Source organism: Manihot esculenta, chromosome 11 (assembly GCF_001659605.2).
Source record: "Manihot esculenta cultivar AM560-2 chromosome 11, M.esculenta_v8, whole genome shotgun sequence".
Taxonomy (NCBI): Eukaryota; Viridiplantae; Streptophyta; class Magnoliopsida; order Malpighiales; family Euphorbiaceae; genus Manihot; species Manihot esculenta.
The window spans coordinates 8,419,206-8,442,219 of NC_035171.2; the positions used below are offsets into that span (position 1 = coordinate 8,419,206).

Sequence of the window (23,014 nt, forward strand, 5' to 3'; positions counted from 1 at the left end):
TTTATTCTAAAAGAAAAGGTTTTTTTTTTTATAATTGAGAAATATAATCTCGAGTAATATTATTTTTTTTAATATTATCCTTTAAATTTTTTGATCTATATACATATATAAAGCAAATTAAATTAAGAATATTAAAATCAATAAATACTTAATTATATAAACTATGGGTAAACTTTAAATCCTATGGATGAATTGTCTTTGCATTTGTAAAGTAATTATTTTTTATAAAAAGTAAGTGGAATTGTCAAATGTTTTAATAATTCTGCAAAATCATAATAACTAAAAAAAATTAAAAATAACTGAAAGATAATTATAAACATGTCAAATTAATACAATATATAAGTATAATATTTATTATAATTGAATAATATAATTAAGAAACATAGATATTTCATTATAATTTGCTTAATATATAAAGTATAATATTTATTATACAATTTGATATTTTTTTATTTATTCTTTATAAAAATTTAAGATAAATTATTCAATTCACCTATTTTACCTATATTTTATTACATTAAAACAAAATAATGAATGAATTATATATATATATATATATATATATATATATATATAAATATTTTAATAAAATTATTCTTACAAATTAAATGCGTAACTCATATCGAAAAATAATAAAAACATTATATTTAGTATATTTTAGGCTAATATATATTATATTTTTAAATTAATTAAAAATTTTAATTAAAAATCCTTTTATTAATAAAATAAAATTTGAGAAATAATTAAAATTATTTTTTATTATTTAAATCACAATTAATAATAAATTTGAATAAAGTATTCATCGCATTAACTTTAATCATAATATTTCAAGGACATTTATTTTTTGCAACTTAATTATGTGAAAGTGATTAATTAATTAATTGTGTTATGAAATAACATATAAGTCCTATGGTATACAGGCTTTCAAAGATTAGAGGAGTTGGACCTTAGTAGGAATAATTTCAATAATAGTATCTTATCATCATTGGCTGCTCTTCCATCACTCAACACTTTGATTCTCCGTTTCAATTACATGGAAGGATCATTTCCTAATCAAGGTATATTTATTACGATTAGTTATTAAAGTTCATCATAATATTACTATCTCATATTTCATTTTAAATATTTTTATTTTTTTATTAAAATCACAAGAAATTTCAAAAACCATTAGCTCCTTTAATTTAAAGCGAAACAAATCAGCCATTAAAATTTGATTTTATTAATAAAATGATAATTTCATATGCAACTTTATTGTTTATTACTGATTGAATCACTACTATACTCTTGATCTTATTCTCAATTTTTTAAAATTATCCTTAAAATTTTATTTAATAAAATAAAATGGAATAACTTTATATTTAAATAAATATTTCATTCCCTCATACTTTGCTTTTTTTATTAATTTTTCAATTATATCCATCTTAAAATATTAAATTTTATTAAATATTAAAAGACATTTTGAAATTTTTTTTTAAAATAAAAAATAAAATAAAATAAAATTATAATAATCAATTTATATGTTATTATAGTAAAAAAAAATAATTATGAGGGGATGGAGTATATATTATATTTATATTTAAAATATATATAGATATAATATGTCTGAATACAATATATATAATTTTTTTACTATTATGTTCCCAATGTATCTCATTCTAATTTTTTTAGCTGTCTCAAAATTATTATTCAATTTTTTTAAACTGTAGTAATATATAAATTGATTATTATAATTTTATTTTACTTTATTTTCAATAAATCTTTTAAAATATCTTTTAATATTTAATAAATTTTAATATATTTAAAATGAGTATAATTGAAAAGTTAATAAAAAAAATTATATTTCTTAATATATATAAAAAATAAAATATAATAAAATTATAAAACGAATGGATGAAGTATATTTTTTTTTCATTTATAATTTATATATTTATTGAATATAAGTCGGTCCGTGAAATAAAATACATTTTAAATAAGAGTGTTAAAATAATTTTATTGAAATTTTCATTATTTATTGTAAAAATCTTCACCAAATTTATTAATACATTAGTTAATTTGATTTTTTTTTACTTGTTTGTACAATTTGATAAATTTTTTATTTTTATTTAATTTTTAAGAAAATAAACATGTATAAATTGATTTCTTTTATACAAAATAAATGGTTTTCTGTTTTTATACATGATTTTACAAAATCATGTATTTCTCTTCATTATTTTTAAGATTTATTATATATATTATGTATATACATAAATTCATATTTTGCGTTAAAATAATATAATTGAAATCAAATTTTAAGATAAATAAAATATAAATCATAATTTTATTAAAATATTTTTAACTGAAATAAGTGTCTAGCTACGAAATAATTAAAATTTATGCTAAAATGAAAAATAATTTTTTATAATTAAGAAATATAATCTCGAGCAACATTATTTTTTTTTTTAAATCGTCCATCATCACTATTTTAAAATTTTTTATCTATATACATATATAAAGCCAGTTAAATTAAGAATATTAAAATCGATATATACTTAATTATATAAATTATGGATAAACTTTAAATCTCTATAAATGAATTGTCTTTTCATTTGTAAAGTAATTATTTTTTATGAAAAATAAGTGGAATTATCAAATGTTTTTAATAGTTCTGCAAAATCATAATAACTAAAAAAATAAAAAATAAAAATAACTGAAAGATAAAAACATGTCAAAACAATACAATATATAAGTTTAATATTTATTATAATTGAATATATATAATTAAAAAACATAAAAATATATAAAGTAGATACTTAATTATAATTTGCTTAACATATTAAGTATAATATTTATTATATAATTTGATATTTTTTTATTTATTCTTTATGAAAATTTAAGATAAATTATTCAATTCACCTCATTTTACCTATATCGTATTTTACCTATATCGTATTACATGAAAACATATTTAATGAATTATATATATATAAATATTTTAAAAGAATTATTCTTACAAATTGAATGCGTAACTCATATTAAAAAATAATAAAAATATTATATTTAGTATACCCTAGACTAATATATATTATATTTTTAAAGTAATTAAAAATTTTAATTAAAAGATTTTTTTATTAATAAAATAAAATTTGAGAGATAATTAAGATTATTTTTTATTATTTAAATCACAGTTAATAATAAATTTGAATAAAGTGTTCATCACATTAACTTTAATCATAATATTTTAAGGCATTTATTTTTTTACTAACTTAATTATGTGAAAGTGATTAATTAATTAATTGTGTTATGAAATAACATACAAGTCCTATGGTATACAGGCTTTCAAAGATTAGAGGAGTTGGACCTTACTATGAATAGTTTCAATAATAGCATCTTATCATTATTGGCTGCTCTTCCATCACTCAACTCTTTGATTCTCAGAGGCAATCACATGGAAGGTTCATTTCCTAATCAAGGTATAATTTCAATAATTAATGACTATTATTAGTTCCTTTTGTTTAAAGTGAAACAAATTAATTATTAAAGTTCATCATAATATTACTATCTCATATTTTATTTTAATTTTTTTATTAAAATTATGAGAAATTTCTAAAACCATTAGCTCCTCTTGTTTAAAGTAAAACAAATTAGCCATTAAAGTTTGATTTTATTAATAAATGATAATTTCATCTGCATTTTATTTACGGATTAAAACACCACCATACTCTTCATCTTATTCTCAATTTTTTAAAATTATTCTTAAAATTTTATTTAATAAAATAAAACCAGTTTTATATTTAAATAAATACTTCATTTGTCTTTGTTACATATATTAAGAAAAATAATTTTTTATATTAACTTTTCAAATTATATTCATCTTTAAAATATTAAATATTAAAATTTATTTTGAAATTTTTTAAAAATAACATAAAATTAAATAGGATTATAATAGTCAATTTATATGTTATTATAGTAAAAAAAATAAATAATAATTTTAAACAATTAAAACAATAGATAAAAATTATAGAACGAATAGAATATATATTATATTTATATTTAAAATATAATAAATATAATATGTCTAAATATAATAAATATAATTTTAATTGCTATTCTAATTTTTAAGAATTTTTTTTGAAATGTTTATGTTGTATATTATAAATACTCCATTCTTCTTATAATTTTTATCAATTTTTTTTAACTATCTCAAAATTACTATTTATTTTTCTTTTTTAGACTATAATAATATATAAATTAATTATTATAATTCTATTTAATTTTATCTTATTTTTAATAAATCTCCCAAAATATCTCTTAATATTTAATAAAATTTAATATATTTAAAATGGATATAATTAAAATTAAAAAAAATTATAAAACAGATGGAGTATATTTTTTTCTCATTTACAATTTATATAGCTATTGAATATATATAAGTCTGTGAAATAAAATACATTTTAAATAGGAATGTTAAAATTTTTATTATTTATTGTAAAAATCTTCATCAAATTAATTAATACATTAGTTAATTTGATTTTTTTACTTGTTTGATAAATTTTTTATTTTTATTTAATTTTTAAGAAAATAAACAGTAGTAATCTATTGTTTATAATGCGGAGCACACTCTTTTTTTTATATAAATTATGAAAATGATGATAAATTATTACACTTAATAAATATTTGATGAATAAATTATAAATATGAATATTTAATTGAATTGTTCTTGAAATTCAATGTGTGAAGTTACTCTTAATAAATATTAAATATGAATATTTAATGAATAAATTATAAATATGAATATGATAAATTTAATGTGTGACTCTAATGGGAAGTAATTATAAAAAATTATATTTATTGTACTCTATACATATTATGTTTTAAATATAAATATATAAGCTATAACAGTTTCAATAGTATCCTATCATTTAAAGGTAAATTTTAAATTTTTATCTTTGTATTTATAAATTGATTTCTTTTAAAGAAAATAAATGGATTTCTCAAATGTTTTTATATATGATTTTACAAAAAAATCATGTGTAAACTAAAATATTTCTCCTCATTATTATATATATACATAAATTCATATTTTCTTTAAAATGATATAATTGAAATTAAATTTTAAGATAAATAAAATGTAAATCATAATTTTATAAAAATGTTTTTGAATAAAATAAGCGTTTAGCTACAAAATAAATAAAGTTTATGCTAAAAAAAAAGTAATTTTTTTATATAATTGAGAAATATAATCTCCAATGACATTATTTTCTTTTAACATCGTTCATCATCGCTATTAATCTATACGTTAAGATTTCTAATTAATATGAATTACATAAAATTTTAAATATATTTTCAAAGTTTTTTGTTAGTTAAAATAATAGTAGTTCTTTGACTCTTTGAAATTATTCGCTTTACATAGTTAGTTAAACCCACTCAACCATGCCCTTTATATATATAAAAATATAGAAAAATACTTATTTAAATTGAATTTTTGGATTCAACTATAAGTGAATTTATATAAAATTTTATATATTTATATTATAAATTCATGTGAAATTAAATTTATACTTTTTGCTATTTGTTTAAAATTAAGTATGGTTTTAAAGTAATGTATAAATTGTCTTTGCATTTATAAACTAATAATTTTTATAAATTGTTATATAATTCACAAAATCAATGTTTATATTGAGATTTTTTAAATAAAATATATAGTAACAGAAATTAATATTAACATTTCAAATTAATACTGTTAGTATAAAATTTTAGTTTATGATAATTTAGTAAATTATCATAAATATAAGATAAAGTATAAACTAGTAAATTATGAAAAGTAAAATTATTGGATTAAATTGTAATTTTGAGAAAACAAGTTGACTATATTTTTTTTTTCTTATTATCCTTGAATGGTTTACAGGTTTTGAAAGATTGGAGAAGTTAGACATTAGTTGGAATATATTCAATGGAAGTATCTTATTATCATTGGGAGCTCTTACATCACTCAACACTTTGATTTTTAGTTACAATGACATGGGAGGTTCATTTCCTATCCAAGGTATGTTTGGTTTTTAAAATTATTTTCTTTACAGTCATTCTACCACAATATCTTATTAACTCCCTTCTTTTTTTTTTTCTCTTTTTTGCTATTTGTGCAGAATTAAAGAATTTGAAGAGTTTAGAATTCTTGGATATAAGTGGTAACGGTTTTAACAACACTCTATCATTTTTAGGTAAACTTCAAATTCCTTTATGTAATTTGTCTTTGCATTTATAAATTTGATTATTTTTATAAATTATGTATAAATTTGATTTATTAAAATTTATTATATAAATTATGTATATCATAACTTTCATATTAACTTAAATAAAATATTAAGATAAATAAAATATAAATCACAATTTTATTAAATTGTTTTTAAATAGAATAAGTGTTTAGTTGTGAAATAACTGAAAGGCCATTATATACATGTAAAAAGAAAATAATAATGATATACCGTCAAATCCACAGACTGTATATTATTTTGAGTGTTATTAGACCTTTACAAATTTAGCTAATCACTTAATTTAAACTTTTAGTTATTAGAATACCAAAAATTCCAAACTTTTTAACTTATTTTTATAGTTAGGATTAAAGTAACCGATTTTTCATAAAATTTAAATATAAATATTCATAAATTTTTTAATAATATTTTATTATTGTTTTATTCATTTATTAACAGTGTAAGTTACCATATTTATTTTAAAACTTGATTATTAAAATTTTAATATTAAATTTATTTGTTAACGTAGGGTTTAATAGAGATTTAATGATGTTGGTTTTTTTTATTGTTTTACCTATTTCTTTTTTTTTTGAAATAGGGGTTGCGGGAGTCGAACCTTAGACCTTTCAAGACTACAGGATGCACTTTCCACCAGGCTAAGCCTTGGAGTGCTTGTTTTACCTATTTCTTAAATTTTAAGTTCTTAAATAGCAATTATAAAAAGTTTAAAAATCTAAAAATAATACTTTAAGTTTATCAATTTAAATAACTTTTGACAATTTTTCAATGTTCAAAATGTTATATAATTTATACCAGCAATGAATTAAATCAGCCTAGTGCTGCAATAAAAATTAATATTGCAATTTAATTCCACTAAAATAATATAATTTTAATCTTGTAATAGTTATGAAAATAATATATAAGTGAAATCAAATATTAGGATAAACAAAATCTTATTATTAATGTATAATAATGTAGGGTTAATAACATAAACCTTTTCTCATTTGGATTAATTTTAATTTATATTACATAAAACGTTACCATTTATTTTTAATTTATTACAAAAATCAATATGTATATCAATGATTTTATTTAGAACCATTAATTTTATTATTGTAAATTAGTCGATCTAATTTCTTTGGTTATACAGAATTTTCGACTTTTAAAAGGTTAGAGACTTTGAATTTGGGGGGCAACGCTTTCACCGGAAGTATTTCGGAAGGTATGTGGGCTCCAACTTCTCTGAAAGCATTATATTTATATAGTAACAAACTCAACGACACTTTACTAAAGCAAAGTTTACTTGAAACACAGCCAAATTCCAATTTTGTGATATCATTTGCAAGAAAAGTCGTTAATGTTAGTAATCCTTTTATTTGTTATAATATAGGTTTGTGTGGTTTAAAAGATCTTCAACATTTAGATCTCAACTATAATAAATTTGGAGGCACTCTTCCTCAATGTCTTGGCAATTTGACATCTCTCACATTCCTAGATCTGTATGGAAACCAATTAATAGGGTATCTTCCTTCATTTTGGCCACCTAAGCTCCAATCTCTTGATCTTAGATATAATCATCTCGAGGGCGTATTCTCTTTCAATTATTCCAGCCTTGAGGTGATTAGATTAAGTGGCAACAAAATTACATTTGAGAATGGTTGGATTCCATCATTTCAGTTAAGGGCTCTTATAATGCAAGATTGTGGTCTCGAAAGTATTCTTGAGTTTCTGTTTCACCAGTCTAAAAGGAAGATTTCCCTATTGGTTACTTCAAAACAATGGAGGACTTGAGATCCTAAATCTCATGAATAATTCTTTCAATGGCCAGCTTGAAATTGGGGCAAAGATGCTTCCGAGCATGACATATCTTAATTTAGCCAGAAATCATTTTGAAGGTGATATTCTTTTCTCTGCCGGCGATGACTGTAAATTGAAGACTTTAGATTTGTCTCATAACAACTTTTCAGGGGAAGTTCCAGAGAGACTGCTTTCAAATTGCACTTCCTTGAGCCTTCTGAGGTTATCTCATAATAATTTTCATGGTCAGATAGCATTGTTTAACTTGACTCAAATTGATGATTTGCAATTGAATGACAACCAATTCGAAGGAACCCTATCAAGTTTACACACCAAGTTTAGTCATCAAAGTTATGGCCCGATTGTGTTACATTTGAGCAACAATCGATTGCACGGTGAGATTCCACACTGGATGGGTAACTTCACAGGATTGATATATCTCAACTTGCGCGATAATCTTTTTCAAGGTCAGATTTCATGCCAACTTCTTTCAACAGAAATAGAGTATCTAGACCTTTCTTATAATTCTTTTTCTGGGTTGTTACCTTCTTGCTTCAATGGAAATTCTTTGCGACAGATAAATTTGCAAGGTAATAGATTCAGTGGTTCAATACCTGAAGCGTTGCTTAATATCTCAACACTGAACTCATTAGACTTAAGTGACAACGAGTTGTCAGGCACCATTCTTAATAAATCTGGTGGAAATTTAAGTAGTTTATTCTTTTATTACGAGGAAATCATTTCAGTGGCTTCATTCCAAATTGGTTCTGTCAGTTGAATAATGTCAGCTTATTGGATCTCTCAAGGAACTCCTTTTCTGGGTCTATACCCCATTGCTTATATAATCTCTCATTTGCAAGGGAAGGAGGACACCTCTATGCTCCTCCATTCAGCGATGCACTTTTTACATGGGGGATAGAATATAGGGGTAGCAGCAAAACTCCCTTAGCTAACACATATATTTTTCAAGCCGAGGTTGATGAAGAAAGTGAGTTCGTTACAAAATATAGAGCCGACACATATAAAAATAAGGCTCTTAACTATATGTCTGGATTAGATTTGTCAGATAATAACTTAACGGGTGAAATCCCATATGAACTTGGAGCGCTATCTCATATTCATGCATTAAACCTATCACACAATCAATTGACAGGATCTATTCCGACATCTTTTTCAAATTTATCCGAAATAGAAAGTTTGGATCTCTCTTACAACATTTTAAGCGGACAAATTCCAGTAGAATTAATCGATCTAAACTTTCTAGAGGCATTTAGCGTGGCCCACAACAATTTATCAGGCAGAATTCCAGATATGAAAAGACAGTTCAGTACATTTGAGAGTAAAAGTTATGAAGGGAACCCATTTCTTTGCGGAACTCAAGTGAGAAGAAAATGCCACAATGATAATGATGAACCATCTCCATCACAAATGGAGTCACGACAAGAAGCAAGTGGGAAATGGTATGAAATTGATCGCGAGATTTTCTTTGCAAGTTTTTCAGTAACTTTTATAATATTCTTTTTGTCTGTCATCACCATTCTATATGTCAATTCTTATTGGCAACAGAGATTGATCTATCATACTAGACGATATCTATTTTCATGTTATTACTTCTTGTATGATAATTTAGTGAAGTTATTTATTTGATTTTCATATAATGTAATCAGTTCCTAAATCATCCGGAACTAATAGACTGGTAATGTGAATTTACAATTGTTGTATTTATAATAATTTTGAGTGTTAATCACCAAATTAATTTTAAATCAGATATACAAAATTATTTAATTTATATTAGAATTTTTAATTTTGAATAGTCTAATTAAAAGAATAATGAACAAGCTAGAGCATCTAGACTTGAGCTGGAACTTGCTTATTACTCTCTCACCCAGTCTTATAGACCTTTTTTATAACTATTTGACAGGATTAATACCTACTTGTCTAAAACTACAAAATACATGGGTCGTACCAAAATCTGTACTGAACTCTTCAATACTAACAACATTGGACATCATAGACAATAATCTGTCCGGAAAGATTCTTGATTCAATAACTTCACTTCCCAATTTATAAGTTTTTCTGTTAAAAGGAAATCATTTGGTTTTTGTCAACTTGTCGCATAATACAAGAGAAAAACTAATTCAGATTCATGCATTGATTTTTGGTTTTTGTTACTTGTACTTTGTCGCCAATTACATTGGCTAGTTAAATTGTGAGTAACTATTTTCTATTGGTCAGAATTACCACATACTAACGAGTCACTTGTTTGAAAATTGAATTAACTTACATTAATTTAGTGAAATAGTTTCTCTATTCACTTTCTCATCTTTCGAATCAGCGACAATCAAGGATTCAGAACAGAAAATTTCCCACGATCATAAGCCAAAAAGGCAGAGAGCTGGCAGAAAAAATCTTTGGTGGCGAAGCATTAACAAAACAGAAAGTTTCAATACAATAAATTTACCAAGAGGGACGACACATTAACATGTGATTTCCAATTTAGTAAATAATATCAGCAGGTAAAACAACTGGCTAATCAGATTTATTATTTTAGAATCCACATCAATATTAACATAGGAATTAACAATTTATCTATTAAGGATTTATCTTGTCATTTAAATGGAAAGCCAAGGGGAAAGATCAGCCAAGCTAAAAGTCCTTTCCACGGCTTTGAACCAAGAATCCACCCTCTTCTTCCTTAGCTGTTCATCTATTAAGGGGCGGAAAATGGTATCCGTCTTAGCCTTTTCTCCAGAAGCAAATATCTCCTCCTCTTTCCAAATCCCCACAGCCAAACCAGCAGCATAGGCCGCTCCAAGAGCTGTTGTCTCTATATCAGCAGTTCTCACAACTGGAGATCCCAACAAGTCCGCCTACAAACCATTATGAGTGCAAACAACTAAGATTGAGCTCCAGAAAAAAGGCAAGAAATTTAGATAAATATAATACATAACTATTGTGAAATCTTTTGATAAAGAAAATTTTATTAAAAATCCAGGAAAAACTTATCAGGTCATACGCCACTAAGATCCAAACTTAGAACAAAATTAGCCCCAACATGCTAATGCTAAGTGAAAAAACCTGGAAAACCTCCATGCAATAAACAAACAACGCTAACACATTAAACCAGCAGCACTAGTTACTTCAGGAAACCAATACACATCACAAAGATGCAACAAAACCTACTAAAAACCAGATATAAAAAAGATACCAAAGGTTACTCAAAACAATGAAAACAAACATCTTTAACTTGAGTTGAGACTTATTTGTGCATTGAGTCCAATACATCTTTAACTTGGAAACACATGCTTTCAAGTACTGCACGAGCAATATGAGACTTATTTGTAAATTATTTTTTACAAATAAATAAAATCTAAATCACTGAAATAAGTATTAGTAATAAATGACTATTTAGATTCCGTCAGAAATTTTAACCAATATCGTTTGGATAAGATAAAATAAGATAAAAGATAGGCTCGAAGACAAAAAATCTTGCTGAAATTCCTTAAATATTAAAAAAGTGAGTTTCTAATAGTCAAAGGAGGCTATTTATAATAAAAAAAAACTCTAATATGCAAAATTATGAAAATACCCAAAATATCCAAAAAAATAATTAAAATACAAAATTGACCCTCTAAACGATGAAATTTCAATATCGAACTTTGTGACAAGCCTACGGCCCTTGTCACACTTTCGAAAGTCGTGCGTCTCAAAATTTCTTTTCTGAAAAGCTATCGTTGGTCTCTATCGGACATCGGCAGCAAAAATTAGGTCCGGTCCAAGTCTGCCGTAAAGTCCAAAACTAGTTATTTCATGTCTATTAGTAACAATATATGAAATGGTTTATAATTATAATATTTGGAAAGAGATAAAAGACATGGAGAAATGAATGAAAATGATGGTAAAAGAGAGACAGGAAAGAAAATTGAAAGAAAAAGAACCATGTAGACTATTATATACATTAATAGTCATATTGAAATGGTTATTATTTAGGAATTCCTAGTAGTCTCTCATATGTACAATGTGTTATTATGCCAATTCCATCCTCATATAACAAAAGTTATATTTACCAAATAATAAAGGAAATTTCAAGAAAAATAATTAAAAAAACCCCATATGCTACAAGACCGACCAACGTGAATATATTGATAATCGAATTACCAAATTCATTCCTAAATTTGTAGGAGAAAAATTGGGTTGATTTTACTAATAAATTCACCATCCATGAGTAGAATCTACAATAAAATCTTAGAGTTTGGAATGTTCCGGGCCCACTAAGAAAATGCTTCAAGCTCACTAAAAATTAGTATGTTTTATATTCATATATTTATAGAACATTGAGTAAAACCTCATGTACATTGAAATTGAGATGCAGATGGGCTAAATTTTCTTTTTTGGAATTGAGTGGGCCAATTAAATTGAGGTGGGTATCTTAGAATATGTAATATGAGATTTCTTGGCATAGTTCTCCATTTAATTTTCCAGACTTTCTTCTTAAGTTCCAAATCTCTCATTTTCATTAGAAATCCAATCAAAATTTTATGGTGAAGTTAATGTAAAAATCAACTTGAAATATCCAGTTTAGTTGCTTAATGTAACCCTATATATAATATATAATTTATAAAATATTAATTTATAAAGTTATAATATAAACGAAATTATAATTATATATTATTAAATAAAATAAATTAACTCCATTATTAATTAAATTACATATTATGAAAAATAGTTAAAATGAATTGATGAAAACACACATTGAAAGTTCTCTTTTAGGACCAGAATTTTAAAAACACGATGCTCAAAGAAAACTTAACTTAATTCTTCATTGCAAAGACTCAAAAATTAAAAAAAAAAAAAAAAAAAAAACCTCAAGTCCCACTGTCATGATTTTTATTGTATTTTTTTTAGTACTTCAATCATAACAAATTATATTAATTTACTTTTTACTCAAGCGATCTTAGTTTTCCGCGATCTTTTTTCAAAATAATATTTTACATTTTTAACATTTAAGTCAATAAAAAAATAGTTAAAGAAAAATATTTTTGTTATTAAATAAAAATATATTATTTTTTTATATTTTGAAAATTTTATTAAAATATTTTATTTGATTGATATTTTTTAAATATAAATTATTTTTCATAAATAAATAAAATCTAAATCACTCAAATAAATATTAATAACAATATATGAAACGATTTATAATTATAATATTTGGAGAGAGATAAAGACATGGAGAGACGAATGAAAATAATGGTGAGAGAGACCGAAAGAAAAAAAAATCATATAGACTATTATATATGTTAGGTAATAGTCATTCTCCGGACCACAATTTTAAAAATATCACAATCCGAGAAAATAAATTTGTAAAGACTTAATAAAATTCTAAGTCCACTTTTATCTTTTTTTTTTTAGCATTGTTAACTTCTTGTATTTTTCTTTCTTAATGATCTTTCATGCGGAATTATATTAATTTGATTTCTAGGCAATTTGGCAATCCATCTATATTTTATTTTACGAAAGAAAAAATATTATTTAGTTTTTATAGTATGAGAAAACTTATTAGTTGATTTTCTAGTTTTGAAAAATACATTAAAACATTTCTGACATTTTAAAAAGTCTACTAATTAATTTTTTCATTAATTTTAAAAAATATTATTGTAAAGAGATATTAAATTTCCATTAATAAATTTAACTTTTTAAAAAAGTTAATTTTATTTATTGTAAATTTAAAGAAAATTTTTTATAAAATATATATTTTTTTTAAATGGAGGACTGGAGATTGGGAGAGTAGAATCTGAGATCTCTCAGATGCACTTTGCTACCGGACTAAGTCTGCAATTTTAAAAAATATTATTGTAAAGAGATATTAAATTTCCATTAATAAATTTAACTTTTTAAAAAAGTTAATTTTATTTATTGTAAATTTAAAGAAAATTTTTTATAAAATATATATTTTTTTTTAAATGGAGAACTGGAGATTGAGAGAGTAGAATCTGAGATCTCTCAGATGTACTTTACTACCGGACTAAGTCTGCAATTTTAAAAAATATTATTGTAAAGAGATATTAAATTTCCATTAATAAATTTAACTTTTTAAAAAAGTTAATTTTATTTATTGTAAATTTAAAAAATAAAACTAAGTATAGAATTAAATTTTACTTTTGTTTTTATATTTTATAATTTTAATTTTTTTTAAATAGAATTGAAAATTAGAGAAGTAGAAGCTGAGACCTCTCAAATTTATACAAATACACTTACCACCAGACTAAGTCTGCAAATAAAAATACTATGGAATATAATTACAATTATTTCATGTATTATGAAATATAATTAATCTCATTTAGATTAAGATTTGCATATAGATGGTTTGAATTTTCTCATATAGAATTGGATGGGCCACTTAAATTAAAGTGATTATGAAGTTTGACCATTGAATGGTAATTAGGAATATTTTTTTTATTTTTTTTAAAAGAATTCTGGTTAATACGTTTAAATAGAATAAAATTCTTAAAATTTTGATAATATTATCAATTTAATTAAAATTTTTTAAGAAATACAATAAACCACTTATCTATCATTCACACATAACCCATATATTATGTGGTTATTAAATATTAATGATTCATTGAAATTATTAAAGACTTAAATATCTCAGTCAAGAAGAAAAAATTTATAGCAATTAAATATAAATTAATCATATTTTTTTTATAAATAATTATTTATATTATTGATAATTTATTAAAAAAATGATCACATATTACTAACTGTATTTTAAATGAATTATTATAAATTAATAAAATTATATGAATATAATTTTATTATTTTATAAAAATTTAAAATTCAATCAGTAAAATTATAAATAAATTTAATAATAAATTAAACTATTTATAACTTATTTTTATAAATTATCAATATTATAATTAATATGTTTGATTGGTATAATTTTTATAAATTGTGGTATTCAATAAATTATAATTTAAATTTAAATTTTTAATGAGTTAACATGAAATAGTAAAGTGGTATAAGTATATATTTAGAATTATTTCAATAAGAATAATAATAAATATTTTAAAACACTTGAAATTAAAATAAATGGAACGGGAGAAAATCATACATATATATAGAGTAAACAAATTTAAGATTGAAAATATTTAAGATGACTGTTCTAAACACTTTCTTTCAATTTTTTATTAAAAATATTAAAATTGGCAATTTAATATCTAGAATTTGATATGCTTTCAACTATGAATTTTAAAAAATAAAAATTACATTAAAAAAAAGTGATGGATGGAATTTTCAAAACATAAGTTTTTAATATATGTGAAATAAAATATAATGTATTTTAGAGTATATAATTAAAATTTTAATAAAATAAATTATATTTTTCAATGAATGTAGAAAAGCGAATAAAAATTATGGGATAGTGGGAATATTTTATTTCAAAAGCTTATTTGATTTATTTTTTAAAATTTATTTCACTTTTTAAAAAAAAAACTTAATAATTTTATTAATTACACATTAAAAAAATAAAATGGCTTATTAATTTAATTTTGAGACAAGCTCACAAAGTAGCTCACTAGAAGTGCTTTTTGCTCATGAGTTGCAAAACTCACAACTTTTTTCTTATTTAATTGAAAATTCTTAGATTGAAAGGTTTTAACCTTGGCCAATCCTGTAGTTTAAGGCGATGGAAAGTTTTAGAAAGCGCGACACAAATTTTGTCAAGCCATCTAAATAAAGATAAGATAAGTTTCAAGTTGGATCAAATACAATTTAATATAGGGATAAGATAAGAATAGTAGAGTTTATTTTAAATTATTAAATTTTATATTTTTGTACTTATATAAAGTCTCCTAGAATTGCATTCACAGGCTTAACTGGTGGTAAGTGCATCTGAGTAAATTTATCCATAAGAAAGAATTGGTGGAATTCGCGTGTTTGACCACTATAACCAAACAATAGATAATAACATGAATTATTATTTTCTAACAAATAATCAACTGCAAAACACCTCAATTTGATTATGTTCAGCTAAAATTTTCAATTAATTATTTGCTTCTCAATTTTCAATTGCATTATTTATTTATTTTTCATTTAAGTTTTTTTTTTCTTGTTCAAAGCAAAACCATTCTCATCAAAAATTCTCTTTTTCTCATTTTTGTATTAAACTACCCTTCTATTTTAATTGGTCATCTAAATTAAACAAAATTATGGTGTACATGGATCAATACTCACTTATCATATCTATAAATTCTTATTAACCAACGAATTTGAATATATTGAAATTGGTAATTTGTGAGAGAAAATGGGTTGATTTTACCAATAGATTTCACAATTCATTGATAAAATCTACCATAAAATCTCAGATTTTAAAATGTTTAAGACTCACTAAAAAATTATTTCAAGCTCACAAAAAATTAGTATGTTTTATATTCATATATTTATAGGTTTTTTAATCTTAATTCATATATTGATTTATTTCGTATATTATAGAACATTGAATAAAACCTCATGTAGATTGAAATTGAGATGCAGATGGGATGAATTTTCTTTTTCGGATTTGAGTGGGCCAATTAAATTGAGGTGGGTATCTTAGGATTGTTGGCCCATTGATGGTTACATTAGAATATGTAATATGAGATTCTTGTGATAATTCTCCATTTGATTTTCCAAACTTTCTTTATTAAATATTAGGAATTCGAACCTCACCTTGGGATCAGGTAAGAGTGGATATTTGATTAGTCAAACCAATTTTTTAAAAGAATTAATTTTTTTAAAAAAGATTAATCAAATCCAATGAAAATTTTATGGCAAAAGTTAATGTAAAAATCAATTTAGTTACTTAATTTAAACATATAATATATAATTTATTTAATATTACTTTATAAGCTTATAATATAAATGAAAATATAATTATATATTATTTTTTGTTGATAAAAATATAAATAATATTTAGTTTAGATATATTAATTAAAGAAATTAAATTAATTCCATTATTAACTAAATCATATATTATCCAAAGTAATTAAAAAGAATTGATGCAAATGAAACTTTTTAATTGCAATTGAATAATGCATGATGAAAACACTTACTCAACGGACCAGAATTTTAAAAACATGATACTCAAAGGAGACTTAACTTTGTTCTTCGTTGCAAAGACTGAAAAAAGAAAACAAGCTTTCTTACTTTTCCACAATTTTTCTTTTCAAAAACATTTTACATTTCTAATAGGCCAATTAAAAAAATTAGTTAATAAAAAATATTTTTTAATCAAAATAAAAATAAGTTATTTTTACAATTTAAAAATCTTATTTTATTAATATATTTTAATTTTAAATAAAAATTAAATAATAAAAAAAGTTATTTTGTAATAAAATATCTTTTATAGAAAACATTTTGAAAGATATTTTCTAAATATAAATTGTTCTTTGTAAATAAATAAAACCTAAAAAAAACTAAAATAAATAATATTAAAGATATTATTGACAACATATAAAATGATTTGAAATTATAATATTTTGAGAGAGACAAAGATATGGGGAGAGGATTGGAAACGATGGAGATGGAGATGGAGATGGAGATGGAGAGAGAAAGAGAGACCGAGAGAAATTGAAAGAAAAAAATCATATAGACTATTGTATACAATAGTTATTCTCACGGACCACATATAGACTTTTATAAAGACTCAATAAAATCTTCTAAGTTTTTTTATGACCTTTCATATGAAATTATATTAATTTAATATTTAGATAACTTTTTTCCTTTTAAAAAGTCCTTTCATTACATAAACTATTTTCTTTTTTTTTAAATATATTTTTAAATTTTTTTATTGATTTCTTCTGATTTTTTTAAAAAGAATTATCGTAAAGAAACGGTAAAGAAATATTAAGTTTCCATTAATAAATTTAATTTTTTAAAAAATTAAATTTACTTTATTTTAAGAATAGAAAATTTTTAAAAATAAAAATTCATTAAAATTTACTTTTGTTTTTCAATTTTTATATATTCTAATTTTAGAAGTACTAATAAATTAAAAAATAATAAGTTTACGAGTTTTACAACTGTTAATTAACAAGAAAAAAATAAAATAATTGTGAGATGAGAAATTTATAAAATGCTTCAATCTCACCAATAATTAGTATTATGGAATATAATTAACCTTATTTAGATTAAGACTTGCATATAGAGATGGACTGAATTTTCTCATATAAAATTGAGTGGGCCACTAAATTAAAGTGATTATAAAATTTAGCCATTGAATGGTAATTAGAAATTTTCTGAAAAAAAATCTCAGTCAATACATTTATATAGAATAAAATTTTTAAAATTTTGATAATATTATCAATTTAATTGGAAATTTTGAAAAAATATAATAAATTACTTATCTATTATTGACATATATATGATGTGGTTGTTATTGATCATAACGATTAAATGAGTTAAAAAGTTTAAAAATCATAACAATTAAACATAAATTAATTATATTATTTTTTTATAAATAATTAATTATATTATTGATAATTTATTGAAAAAATAAAAATTATCGCAGATTATTAACTAACTGTATTTTAAATGAATTATTATAAATTGAAAAAGTTATATGAATATAGTTTTATCATTTTATAAATATTTAAAATTTAATCAATACAATTTTACAGTTAGTAATAAATTAAATTATTTATGACTTATTTTTATAAATTATCAATATTATAATTAATGTGTTTAATTGATATAATTTTTTGCAAATTTTGGTATTCAATAAATTATAATTTAAATTTAAATTTTTAATGAGTTAACATGAAATAGTAAAGTGGTATAAGTATATATTTAGAACTATTTCATAAAGTAAAGTGGTATGAGTTAACATTAATTTTGATTTAAATTTTATAAATATATAACAAATAAAGCTCGTAAAAAAATTAAAATATATAATAAATTTCATAAAGTTGATTTAATATATTAAAATAAAGAATTGTTATTATCTTTAATAATATGATTCTTAGAGTAATATTTTAAATTTATTTATAAAGTAAATTATTATTTAATTTTTATAAATGGAAATATTAAATTTTAACATGAAATATTCTTAAATATATTTATTTTATTTTATTTTTTATATTTCATAAATATATATATCAACTTATTTATTATTCATACCACTTTATATTAAAATTATATTAATTTACTTTTTACGCCAGCGATCTTAGTTTTCCACAATCTTTTTAAAAAAAAAAAATATTTTACATTTTTAACATTTAAGTCAATAAAAAAATATTTAACAAAAAATATTTTTTATCAAAATAAAAATATATTATTTTCTGTATTTTAAAAATTTTATGAAAATATCAATATATAAAATTATTAATATATTTTAATTTTTAAATCAAAATTAATTAAGAAAAATAAATTATTTTGTTATAAAATATTTTTTTATTGATATTTTTTAAATATAAATTATTTTTCACAATAAATAAAATTTAAATCACTCAAATAAGTATTAGTAACAATATATGAAATAATTTATAATTATAATATTTCGAGAGATAAATATATAAAAAGACGAATGAAAATATGGTGAAAGAGACCGAAAGGAAATTGAAAGAAAAAAAAATCATGTAGACTATTACATACGTTAATAGCTATTTTTTGCACTACAATTTTAAAAACACGAAAAAATAAATTTGTAAAAACTTAATAAAATTCTAAGTCCACTACTATGATTTTTCTTTTTTGAGCATTCTTAACTTTTTGTAATTTTTGTAATAATTTTTTATTCAAAATTATATTAATTTAATTTTTAGATAATTTGATAATTCACCTATGATTTAACCCATTTTACTTCGAATAATAGAAATAAAGGTAAAGTTACATAATTTTTTCAATTCTCAGCAAGTCGGTACCTGCATCTATCACTTTACCACTTTAACTATATGTAAATAATAATAAATATAAATATAAATTTTTAATAGAATCGATTATTTTATTTTATGAAAGAAAAAATTATTATTTAATTTTTATAATAAGAAAAAATTTATTAATTGGTCTCTCAATTTTAAAAAATACATTAAAATGTCTCTAATATTTTAAAAATCTACTAATTAATCATTCTATTAATTTTAACCGTTAAAGATTATAAAAAATCTAAAATATCTCTAATATAAAAGAACTAATTAATATATTTTTTAAAAATTTAAGGGATCAATAAATAAATTTTTTAAAATTATAAGAACTATTTAGTAAAATACTTAATTGTTAAAACTAATAAAAGAACTAATTAGTAAATTTTTTAAATATTCAGAATATTTTAATATATTTTTTAAAATAAAAAAAAATTAATTAATGAGTTTCTTTATATTATAAAGAACTGAATAATAATTTTTTCAAGCCCCTATTATTGCATTGGAAATTAGATTGTGACATGGCACATTAAAAAAATCCCTTAAATGGATTTTTCACGTCCTTTGCCATTTGGGAAAAAAATCCCTTCATTGGATATTGATTCAAAATTTTTTTAAAAAATATTATTGTAAAGATTCTGTACAGAAATATTAAGTTTCCATTAATAAATTTAATGTTTTAAAAAAATTCTTTAAATAAAAAAAATTTACTTTTGTTATATTCTAATTTTTTTAAATAGTGTTATATTCTAATTTTAAAAGTACTAATAAATGAAAATATATTTTACGGTTATTCCATGCATTATGAAACATAATTAACTTTATTTAGATTAAGACCTGCATATAGAAATGGTCTGAATTTTCTCATATGAAATTTGGTGGGCCACTTAAATTTTGAATGCATACTGGACCATATTTAATATTGATTTAAGAAATTAATGAATTATTGGGATGATTATTTGAAAAAAAAAAATTTAATGATTTCAGTCAATACGTTTAAATATAATAAAATTTTTTGAAAATTTGATAATATTATCAATTTAATTAGAAATTTTGAGTAAATACAATAAACCACTTATCTATCATTGACATGGTCGTTAAACATTAATGATTTATTGAAATTATTGTGTAAGACTTAAATATCCTTGTCAATAAGTTTGGATAGAATAAAATTCTCAAAAATTTTATGAGGAATATGACACATAATTAAAAATATTGGCAACAATATAGTCCAAGAGTAATATTTTAAATTTATTCATAAAGTAAATTATTATTTAATTATTTTTAAAGTTTTATAAACGAAAATGTTAAATTTTAATATGAAATATTCTTAAATATATTTCAGTAATATATTTATTGTATATTTTTTTTGTAAAAAAAAAGTAAAATATGAATGCAAAACAAATAGTAATCCTAATTAAAGTATATGAAGTATCATATATACTCATTGTAAATTATCACTCACGGAAACATAAAAATTATTTTTTTTTATCAATTGGTTATATTTCATGCTTTTATTTTATTAGTAACAGAGTTCTTCCAAAGATATGAGATTTTGAATTTGAATATTAATTAAAGTCAATTATTAAAAAAAATAAAATATAATAAAAAATATAAAATATAATTTAAATATTTTTTTTATTAATTTACCGTATAAATCCAATCAAACTAAAATCTAAAAAAAGGAATAAATCAAAGCAACTACACAATAAGCAAACCAATATGAAATATAATTTGAATTTCATGACTGTATATGAGAGAGTTATTGAATGGTATCCAAAAGTTAAAAATTCAATATAAATCCAATCAAATTAAAATCTAAAAATAGAAATAAATCAAACCAACTAGACAATAAGCAAACCAAACCAAAAAACAAATAGTCACGACTAAGCACTGATTTTGCCAAACTCCATCGCCACAGCATGGATGACTCTCATTGATATCCTGTTGTTGTCGATCAATACGGAAGCGAGCACAACAATAAGCAAATAACGCAATAAACACCAAACTCAAAAAAAAAATAAAACAAACGTAATAAGAAAACAAAACAACTAGCATGCAGTAAATTGGAGAAAGCCTTCAAAATAAAACAAGAGCGTTGATCATCCAAGCACTACTATAAAAGAGATGCATTCAGAGCTCAGCTAAATAATAATATACAGGAGCAAAAATCGCCGGAACGTAACAGTGGTTTCGAGAATCTAATGGTACTGAAATCAAATCCTCTTTGGAGTCATATAAAAACCCTAAGTAAATTAAATTTATCGAGCAAATCTCTCATTGGAGAAGATTAGAACATGGAAAATAGAAACCGTCCACAGTCGGCAAGGAAAATTAGAGATAGAGGTTACAAAAATAACTATAAATCTAACAAAACCACAAAATGTAAAAAATCACCGATCACAAAATAACTCGGCAAATTGTAGGCGAAATTGAAAATCTTACCAAATTCAATCCTAACAACTAATGATAATTTACATAATATTAAAATACAAAAATAAAAAATAAATAAATAAAAAGAAGTCAATAAATCAAGTCATTTGACGACAAACTCTAAATCATTCCAAATGCTGAATTCCAAAATGGAAGTGACTGTGGTCGATATACCACACCAAATTGCACTCCTTTCCATCTCATTCTCTTCTATTTTCGTTTTTCAAGTCCATCTGCTATGATTCTAATAATTCCGGTCAATACGTTTGGATAGACTAAAATTCTTAAAATTTTATAATATTATTGTTTTAATTAAAATTTTTGAGAGAATATAATAAACTATTTATCTATATAATTGACATCAAGTCCATACAATTACTTTCTTTTTTCTTAGTGGCTTACCAAAATATCTCCTTCTAAACATCTTTAGTCGCCTGCAATATATAAAAAAAAAATATTATAAAATATTTTCTTTAATTGATATTTTTTAAATATAAATTATTTTTCACAAATAAATAAAATTTAATTCACTAAAATAAGTATTAATAACAATGTATGAAATAATTTATAATTATAATATTTGAAGAGAGATAAAGGCATAGAGAGACAAATGGAAATGATGGTGAGAGAGATTTTGAAAGGAAATTGAAAGAAAAAGAATCA

The 23,014-nt window shown here is 21.8% G+C and overlaps 1 protein-coding gene across 7 annotated transcripts in view; it reads left to right on the forward strand.

Moving 5' to 3' along the window:
• The window catches only part of LOC110607891 (receptor-like protein 15), a 96,725-nt gene that overhangs the window by 62,161 nt on the left and 11,550 nt on the right, over positions 1-23,014 (forward strand). Inside the window, exons 7-10 of one of the 7 annotated variants that reach the window (XM_043961934.1) lie at positions 921-1,058; positions 3,312-3,449; positions 5,885-6,022; positions 6,123-6,601. The exons of 4 other annotated variants lie outside the window; for them this stretch is intronic. In XM_043961934.1, the coding sequence (XP_043817869.1) occupies positions 921-1,058; positions 3,312-3,449; positions 5,885-6,022; positions 6,123-6,241 (533 nt within the window). In that variant the 3' untranslated portion in view covers positions 6,242-6,601. Of the gene's footprint in view, positions 1-920; positions 1,059-3,311; positions 3,461-3,525; positions 3,666-5,884; positions 6,023-6,122; positions 6,602-23,014 lie in introns of those variants that run through there. 2 more of the 7 variants (XM_043961936.1, XM_043961935.1) reach the window with 2 other exon arrangements.